The 10,214-nt window shown below is 36.8% G+C and overlaps 1 protein-coding gene across 1 annotated transcript in view; it reads left to right on the top strand.

Moving 5' to 3' along the window:
• Positions 1-2,530: 2,530 nt before the first annotated feature.
• Positions 2,531-10,214, top strand: part of LOC139969109 (sphingosine-1-phosphate lyase 1-like) — a 32,469-nt gene continuing 24,785 nt past the window's right edge. Inside the window, exon 1 of the mRNA XM_071973892.1 lies at positions 2,531-2,690. Within this exon, the coding sequence (XP_071829993.1) occupies positions 2,655-2,690 (36 nt within the window). The 5' untranslated portion in view covers positions 2,531-2,654. The remainder of the gene's footprint in view (positions 2,691-10,214) is intronic.

The raw sequence follows: 10,214 nt of genomic DNA, 5'->3' as shown, positions 1-10,214 counted from the left end.
TTACTCACCCCATCCCATTCTCAAGGGCGGCAGAACCGGGGGGCACGGGGGGCACCTGCCCCCCCCACTTTTCCTCAGGTTAAAAATGTGCCCTTTTTCTACATAAAAATTGAGGTGTCTCAAGTTAGCAAGAGGCCAGGGAGCCAGAATGAACACTCGGGAAGGGCCGTTTCCGGCCATCTGAGGGGTTTGTAAAACCAAAAATGTTCTTGTACGCTCCGCGCCAACCGATGGTGGCGCTCTGCTCAGATAGTCGTGCATACAACTTTGCAAATCCTGGCTAGACCACTGACTTTTAATGAATTTCTGTGGGTCAAACTCAAAGCTATTTCGAATGGAAAAAGTATGTTTAGATAACAAAAAATAAACTCTAATTCGGAAGATTCCTACATTAGCAACTGGCATGATTTTGTCTCAAAAGGAAACTTGTTCCTTGTTTCCCAATTTGCACATTGGATATTGCAGTGCTAGTATGCATATTTTCCTTGAAGAGGGGGGGGGGGGGGGGGGTTGATGGAGTGATGTGTATACGCAAATAAGAGTTATAAAGCAGTGGCGTAGGAAGGAACTTTTGAGTGGGGGGGCTGAAGACTGATGGCCGGGCTGGGGGAGGGGTCTAAGGGGAGGGGTGTCCCCCTCCCCTTTGGATTTTTTTGCATTTCCAGGTGGCCTCAGATGCAATTTGGTGCAATATAGCACACTTCAACACCCTCTCCATTTTGTGAACTTAATTTTGTATTTTCACCTGGCCTTAGATGCAATTTGGTGCTCCAAATGAGATTTTTTTCTCATTTGGAAATGAAAAAGGGGTTTTCTGACTTGCGAACTGGGGGGGGGGCGGAATGATACTTCCGCCCCTCCACATTTTTCACTGGGGGGCTGGCGCCCCCCCAGCCCCCCCGGTTCCTACGCCCTTGTTATAAAGGGTACTAAATATAAGGCTGCATTAGTCCAATCGAATTTCTGCAAAGTGCCCTTTGATGTCGGTGCCCCCCCCCCCCCCAGATTAAAAGTGCTTCCGCCGCCCTCGCCCATTCTTGTCCTACACTCCCTCCCCCACACACCACCCCCTAATTCATATAACCACCAAACGTGACCTATATGTTCACATGTTGCCAAAACACTAGTTTGTCCAAACATCCCTGTGCACATGCCGTACTTATAAGAATAAGAAAAAGATAGTAAATATCGCCCTTCCGACTATTCCTATATTTGGCTCCTTCTGCCCCTCTCTCCCAATCCACACTGTCCTATTGTCGCCTGACGTGTTGTGAATGTTTCCTATCAAAATGTGCACTAAAAACAGTTTGTCTTCTAACATTGTCACTTACGGTAGCGACAAAGTGATAATCCACTCTCCCTCCATCTCCATCTCTCCATCCCATATCTTTGAAATTATAGAAAAGTAACATGCGATCAGATTGGACATTTTAAAGAACTATCTTTCAGTCTACCGCCACCACTTTGATCGCTGTTTACTAGTTCAGGTACAGTTAGTCTATGCCGCCAAATAATCATTTGGAAAAGTCGCAAAGGCCTTATTTTGCGAGTCAGTATCGTCGTACATCATATCTATATATAACCATCCGAATGGAATCTTGATCCTCCCATACATAACCGTATACCAATGCTTCTCAACCTATTCCCTCAGATTCCCCACCTGGGAGTTTGTTTTATCCTAACCCCCTCCCCCAAATGTTTCTACTAAAAAGGTACCATATATTTTTGGAATCAATTTCTTTCACACGCTGTAGCGGCGAACAGTATTATTCCGTCAATGTTCATATTAGCCTAACTGTTAAGATTCAATCCACAATACGCAAAAATAAAATGTTCATCGTTATCTGTAATCCTTGGATGTGGAATAATAGCAGTAGGTTTCGAGTGGTCAGATCAATGATTAATGGAGGTTCTACAAGGAACCTTGTAGAACCTCCTTGCTAGAACTATCGAAGAGTGCTCTTCCGAAGTTCCGAGCGGATCCCCCATTCTTAAGAGCCCCCCCTCCCCCAACTTCCCAATTCAAGACTGATTGAGAAGCCCTACCGTACACCATCATGGTCACATACTCAGAGTTACGTAAAAGGACCGAGGTTGTTCGGTTTCCGCGCCCAATCTTAATCTTGGGTGACAAATCTGGTGATCTTGGTAACTCGCTTGGTAAACATAACATGGTAAGCTACATCTTTTTAACAAACCGTTTATACTTGCCAGTAACTACATCTTGATCAGTGGCACACGTTAATCGTGAAAATAACAAAGGACGCCTTTGACAGATTAACGGTTCTAGATAAAGTTGTGCTTGTTCATTGGAGCAAAAATTGTCCTTGGTTTAAAAAGAACACAGTACGGAAATGTGATTTGTGTAACACACCCACATTACACCCACGAAACCGCTATCACTACTCTCAATCTCGTGCTGTGAACCTTTATCTTTTATTTTGGTTCATTCAACTTTCTCTGTAAGCTCCGCCCATTTTGTTTATGTGCGGTCGTCAATGATGAACGTCACATGACCATAAAGCAATTCCAAAACAAGTCGTGGTTCAATAATAGCCTACTAATACTATAGCACGCACAGTAGAGTACGTATCGAAGTAGAGAAGAACCCAATCAAATTAGTAATATCCGTTTATCTTACTGTATTTAGCAAGATGGACGCTGCCCAGGCGATTGCCGGTGACGTCTTGGTAAGTTTTGTGCTCTTTTCCTCTTTGGACTTACATTTCGTCTTTGGAAAAACATTACTAAACAGTGTTGATCAATTATATAACTTCGGCTTTGCAATGGTCGTACTGTATTTACAACGTTAGGCTAATGGTAGTAATGCGCCCGACTTTATTTCACTTGGCTACGATACACATAACAGTCACTGACTGAGTGTGTAGTTTCGAAAGTCGATAAAAACACTTTCAATTGATAATCTTAGACTTTCTGAATTTGAAATATGAATTGAATGTGACTCTTACATATCAAAGTACAAAATACGTCATACTGGATAACCTGTTGTATTACTAGGCTTGCACTTTTGCACATTCAGTTTTTCTTAATTAATATAAATCTGTGTAGCCTAGGCCTACATTATACATGGCAAATTGCCCAGAAACGGGAGTTCATCAATGACAATATTCTTCCACAGTTAATATTTGACCCTGCCAACCAAGACCATATTCTTCACCTTCAAAGGCTAAAGTTCTGTGCATTGGACTCAATGCAGAAGGACAACCAAATCCCTGGAAATGGTTGACCTTCAGATAACCTTGCACATTATTCCTTAACTTTATATATTTTGCTCTGTAAATTTAGAACTTTTGTTGTTGCTTGTCAAAACATTGGCACAATGGTTAAAGTTAAGAATTATTTCAAAGATGAGTCACCTGGAAGATACCACGTTTAGAATAAAGATAAATGAAGATTGCCAGTGCGCAATAAGAACAATGCATATCTGTTACACAAATCCCGTGATCTCGAGAAAAAGTTAACGCAGATCCAAACTGCAAAAATGTATAGCAGTTTTGTACGCAGGAACCATATATAGTATATATATATTATAAAGTATACTATATAGTACTATATGTATACTATAGTGCTATAGTTCTATATAGTATTTATACTATAAAGTAAACTACTTATATAACTATATAGTATTTATGCTTTAGAGACAAAATTCAGAGCCTTCAAACCTGTTATGTTATAACATTTAAACACTGAATTTGTTTTCTGTGATCTTTCAGGAGAAATCAACAGTAATGGGACAAATTATACTGCACTTACATTATTTAGAATATAAACAATTAATACTATAAATTAGACAGAATTTATAGGTCTACTGTAAGTGAGACAGTTAGACAAAATGGCAAAGTTGAATATTACACATAAATTATGAAACCTCACTGCTGTGTGGTGGGCCAATATTTTGTGTTTTTTTGTGTGATTTTACTGTACATTGTACATTGGTCAGTTGACCCCAAAGGTAGGGATATGCCTGAACTGAGACCTGAGACAGGTAGAGTACTTGACATTAATGAGCAAAGTCATATACACACACAGTAGACATATTTGACATTGAAATATGGTTAAAATCATCAAAGTGAACTTCAGTTTTGTCGTTCCTGAAACAAAATTTTGGTAGACAAGGGTCAGACCGAAGATTTCAGGAAGTTCAGACGGTTTTATCAAAATTGTTACAGTACAGTTAAATGCCAATTAGACTTCTGGTGAAAACATTTATGAGGCAGTGTATGTTACAGTCTGGTCAGTGGTTTTCACTAGTGTGGCCGCTATGACATCACAACCTGAAGGAAGATGACCACATATGTAGTGGCTTATAAATAGTTCCAAATAAAAACACAAATTTTTTCTGTAAGCATGAGTTCTCATATTTGGCAGGTTGTTGCAAGTGCAAAAGAAAATTTGTGGGTTACTGTACAAGTCACTTGGCCTTTACAGTAATATATATACTTCCATTGAACAGTCCTATAAATATTGAGGATCTCATGTTATCGAGGATCTCATACATATTGTGGATCTCATACTGAGGATGACGTTTATTTTGTGATTCCAAGGCAGACCATTTAATTAGCTCAACTTTATGTTTTTCCAAAGAGGATGGACTAGTACAGTACTGTATTTTATTAAATATTCTCTCATTTGTCAAGTCCCTTACAATTTACCAAGAAGAAGCACTGACATATATAGATCTTTACACAAAGTGACAATTGGATAGCTCTATAGATCACATAAATATATGTTTCCTTTACAAGTGTATGAACTTTAATTTTCACACAGTGGAGGACGTTCAATATCGCAAGTACTAACAGAACATGGTTATTTTAGTAATCTTTCGTTTTTGAAGAAATAAGTAAATTCTGTATTGTAGCATGCAGTATCTCAGTGCACGATCATTGCATACATGTGGTACAGAGTAACTTAAAGTTTGTCACATTTCAAGGTCAACAAATTGTAGGATAAATAGTTTTGTGTTATTGTCTGAAACTTAAAAAGATGGGCCTGTGTCATTGTTCATTCGGAGGTTTTCAAGCAGGACAGTACGTACAAACGTGATACAATTTAAGAGACATTTATACAATCATTTAGTGTATTTAAAGATATTCGTATTAAGGTTGACAAGTGCTAGCAATATATCAATATAGGGATTTACCCATCAGTGATTACATCAGTGGGGTCCATTGAATTCAAATGAGGAATTTTCCAGTCCCAACATAATTTTTTGTTACACTGTATACATTCCACATTTATTGTTTTTTTGTCCCAAACCAACCTGGAACAAATACCCTCTTCCCCACAATGGATACGAAACATGTGTATTGTACATGTATGTTTATGTGTACAGTTAATCTAAACAAGTAAAAAAATGGCCAGTCTTAGCATGGTCTATTTCACAAGCAGTACAGTTACTAAGTGTAAACCGCAGCTGTATAACATAGTGGTACTAATCCCCACCAGCCCTCCCCCCCCCCCAAAGCTACAGTACTATACAAAACTCTGTATAGGAAACATCTTGATGAAGACAGTTTATAAACCCAATTGGTTAAAACCGTCAGAGGGGTGCATGCAAACTTTTAGCTGTTGTTTGTTTTGATGCTTTATTTGCATGCCAAGGTACAAGATGACAATCAGGCTTGGATCTAGATTCGAGATATGATGACGGTACAGTATATCTCATTATATTTGATACCGTTAACTATCTTGTTGACAGCCTGCAGTATCTAGTACAGTAGTACTATGAATTTAAAGGGACAAAGAGATGTGTACAGGTTCATTTTGCAAATGACCTTTGTTTTATTAGTATTTTACGTTGACAAAACAATTGACTATACAGTAGAGTACTTTGTTTGTCAAAAAAAAAATAATAATAATTCGCGGAGGAAAATTTTGGAATAAATAAGAATAGAATTCTGCATTTTAGACTAGTTCTGACTGACAGTACACAAATACTTGACCCTCGCCAAGGAAAGGAAAGGAAATTCATTATCAATAATACTCTTAGTCTTAGGCTCAGTTTTCATATTCAGGAAATTTTCCAAAGCTTGTGGAGAGAACAGTACCCCAGTACCAAGTATCCCAGTTTGCTTTTATATTATTGTACTTTACAGTACTGTACAGTACAGTACAGTACATTAGAATACAGTACTGAACTGTGCAGTACTGCACTGTAAACATTACTGTCATCATTTGAACTATAGTTTGTACACATGTATACTGTACACAGCACTTAAAGGGATACTCTTTTTTGTCAAATTTAAAAGTAGGATGGTGACTTCGAAGTTCGGCCACTTAAGACTTAAAACACCCCAAAACTAAATCTTCTGGTATAAATCATTTGAAGATATACTTCATATGGTGGGAGAATTTTGTTATAGTACGATACACGGCCAAACTTTCTTTCCTGCAAACTGTTTTCACGTTGTTTTCCAAGAAGATTCTTCGTGATTGTGGAACTGGTATTTCTTGCTAGAGTATTGCGAAGTTCGGACACGCAACCCACAGTGTGGCGCTGGTGATAAAATTGGTGGCGCAGTTGCTTTTTCAGTAATTATAACAGACTTCATAAATCTTCGTCATTTTATTGACAAATATGTAAGTAATTTCTTGCACACGGGTCATTTTGGAGAGAAAATAACTGTAGCTTCGTACTTTTTGGTGAAATTTGACTCTTCCTGTAGATTTTCATGGTGAAATCGTGTATTTCTTAGGGTGTCCGAACTTTCGCAGTATATATGCCGAACTTCGCAATACTGACTATACTATATGACTTACTGTTCTATTGTACACATGTACTGTAGTTACTCAAAATGAACATTGTGAAACTGTTGATATTGCCAAGCTCTATATGTGTTTATGCTCTGCTTGTATGATACTACGTTCCCATTGGAAATTGCTTTGCGATTTATATGAATAAAGTACAGCAGTTCTTGTTTGTATTAATGTGAATAAATTATCAAACTCAGCTTTTAAGAAAACCTTGAGCAGCCCATACTGTAGATAAAAAATAGAAAGGATTCTGTAAGACAATTAGTATTAGTAAATGTGTACAGTACAGTATAGTACATTACTTGGTTGTCGAGGAAACACTCTCCATTTAAAGGAGGATTCCATTACAGACTTTGAAGACTATCAGAACTAATTATCCAGTGCCAGGGAATCTACTAATTACCATGTCAATAAGTAGGATGCTGACTGTGCAGCATCCAACATCCTGCAGCTATACTGTGCAGCATACTGTAGGGTGTGTAATATTTTGTTATTCTTGTAGTATTTTGAGTATATTGTTAGTGTATATTGTATATTGAATATACTATATTTAGTATTTTATAGTATTATTCATGTCATGTATGACTTGCCGTACTGAAATATTATTCATGTCACTGTATCAATTGTCATACTGTAGCCATTGTGAAACGAAAACTGTCTCAATTCTTCAATACACTTAACATGAAAGTACCGTACCACATACAGTATGTATGAACTTTGTCATGGAAAATAATATTGCAAGATAAGGAAGTGAATTCAATCTGATTTTCAGATTTACAATAGATGTTACTGTTAAGGTTTAAATGAAGTTTGAGATATTTTTAGGTTCCCAATGGGTACAGTATGGCAACTGATCCAAATCTTCAGTAAATAAACTTAGCACTTAGCTTAAATTAGTTGATGCACACCTTTATCGACTACTGTACTGTCAGTAAATGTATAGTATTCTTAAATATGAAAGGCAATCATTTGAAGGAAACGATTTGGCCACAGCTGCAAGAATTTTTTTCATTTTTCCCTCCAGTTTTGTGCAACATTCTGCTAATAAATTTGTGATTTATTTTGTCAAAGCAAGTTTAGAGCCAAGATCGTTGACTGTGATGAGGCTGTAGCCTAAAACTGTATGCAACTTATCCCTTCTATCATATCCAGCACCCATTCCTAGCTACTGTCACTTACTACTCTGGTCTGCCCTTACTGTATCTTGAACAACATTTCACAAATGGTTTCTTTTGTACTAAATATATTTGATCTAAATAATGTTTCAAACCATTGAATCTAGGTCTCAAGCTTTAAGAGAATTCATTTTTATGTCCTACCTTTAATTTCAATTTGAACATATATAGACTACTGTACTCATATGGACTGTCCATTCTTTGTTTTTCTTTCTTTCTTCTGTAAAATATAAATTATTTTAATATGGAGTACAGTGGCTATCTAGATACAAAGACAGTTCCTAAGTCACATGGTGTGAGTCATAATGTACATACACGTGCTGAATATATTTAACCACAAAGTTAATAATAACATGGCATTGTCAATGCTTTGGTTTTACCTGTGAGGAAAATGGATCGTTCTGTCCAGAACATTCATGAATATGTATGATAGCCAGTGACTGCAGTACGACAGGTAACACAGTACGATTTATTACTACAGGAATTTGTACTACAGTACTAGTACACTGCTCTGTTAAAATTAATGTATGTGACAATCACTATGACTACAGAGCAGACTATCAGACACTGTACACTTAAGATCTATGCAACATTTCAATGAGGCACTTAGCTATAGTAATTGTATGTAGGTTAATTAGTGATTTAGTGTGAGTGTTATCATAGCTTGTTCTGGTAACATGGTTTGCTTAATTTTTTATTTTCAAAGAGAAACATGAAAATCTCTTTCGTTACTACTGTAATGAAAATAACGATCATGTTCCCTATGAAGTAGTCACAGTGAACCCCCCCCAAAAAAAAAATTGACAAAAATGTAAATAATTTAACCAATCAGATGGCTGGAGGATTGTTTGATGGAAAAGCATGAATTTGGACGAGCAGTAGGCCTTTTTATTTGAGAGGTTGTCGATTAAATGTTTGCCATATTTGTACATACTGAATCAATCGTGCAAATGAAATATAAATTTGCTGGACACACATTTCTGTGGATATTTTACCTGCCTGCTACTGTACAGTATGAATTGATGCTATGAATATTTATTAATATTTGTGAAGTTCACCTTCAAATTTCAAACTGTATGAACAGGTATGCATTTAATATACAGTAGCAGATACTATACACATGCTGCAGTACAAGTGCCTTGACAGTCTTTTATGCCATGTTGGAAGCCAATATAACTCAACTTACAATAGGCCAACAAATTTATCTTCCAGAATTGACCGTGGAAGTAGAATAATTAAAGGAGCTTTAACATGTATATCGTTTGACCACAGGTACTCAATCTTTGACTTTAAGGAAATTACACAATGCGATGTCCTGTACTGCATGGACAATAGAGAAGGTACTTCACACTATTAGGTAATTTGTACTGTAGGTGAAATTTTTAGCAGTCTCTTGGTAGCAGGACAAGTCTGAAGCATTTACAGGACATACCAAATGTACAACTGAAAAAAAATGGACTGTAGCTTGTATACTTGCAAAGAACAAGACAATTGATCCAGGAACAGTAACATTACAAACTTATTGAATGAACTTCAGTGTTGTGTTGTAAATTTTGAAATGAAAAAAAGAAAGAAAAAACAACCCAAAATGCTGCATTTAAATTTGAAGGACCCCAAATATTATAGGATGAATCAGCACTGTAAGTGTATGTATATATGTGCAGTATGTAATGTATGTATGCCGTAGCACTGACTCAATGATAAATAACCAAATTTATGGGTTAAAAGTCGATCCAGATGGTAACAGACTTACCATAGACTACAGTATGTCAGCGAGGTTAGGGAATGACTAATCACAGTGTGTGTTCACAAATATTTCATGGAATTTGTGACTTTTCAAAAAATGAAACACTTATATTATAATATTTAATCAAGGATGAATGTGTGATGAAAGGGCAAATAAGTATGTTTATTTATTGTACATATAATCAGTGATGTATGTTGCATGAATGCCAATTGATGTAAAGTGCAGTTTAGTGTACTGCTTGTCGTACCAGAATGTACAGTTTTGTAGTTTATATCATTCCAAGGTTAGGCTATTTCCAACACTGTTATTGTAGCTGTGCACTGCATTATCTGTGTATTACAGTAAGTACTGCACAGTATTGTACTGTAATATACAGTTCTGTACAGTACAGTATGTTGTATCAATTTCCGTTATGCACATTTACATTTTCTCCAATTGCATTAACTGTGCTCGTCCATTTTGTTTAGATCATTTTCTGCTTCCAATCGAGAAAATACGCATTGAATAACTGGGTAGCA

This window comes from Apostichopus japonicus, chromosome 6, assembly GCF_037975245.1.
Source record: "Apostichopus japonicus isolate 1M-3 chromosome 6, ASM3797524v1, whole genome shotgun sequence".
NCBI classification, from domain to species: Eukaryota; Metazoa; Echinodermata; class Holothuroidea; order Aspidochirotida; family Stichopodidae; genus Apostichopus; species Apostichopus japonicus.
This window is presented reverse-complemented; position numbering and strand designations above follow the sequence as displayed.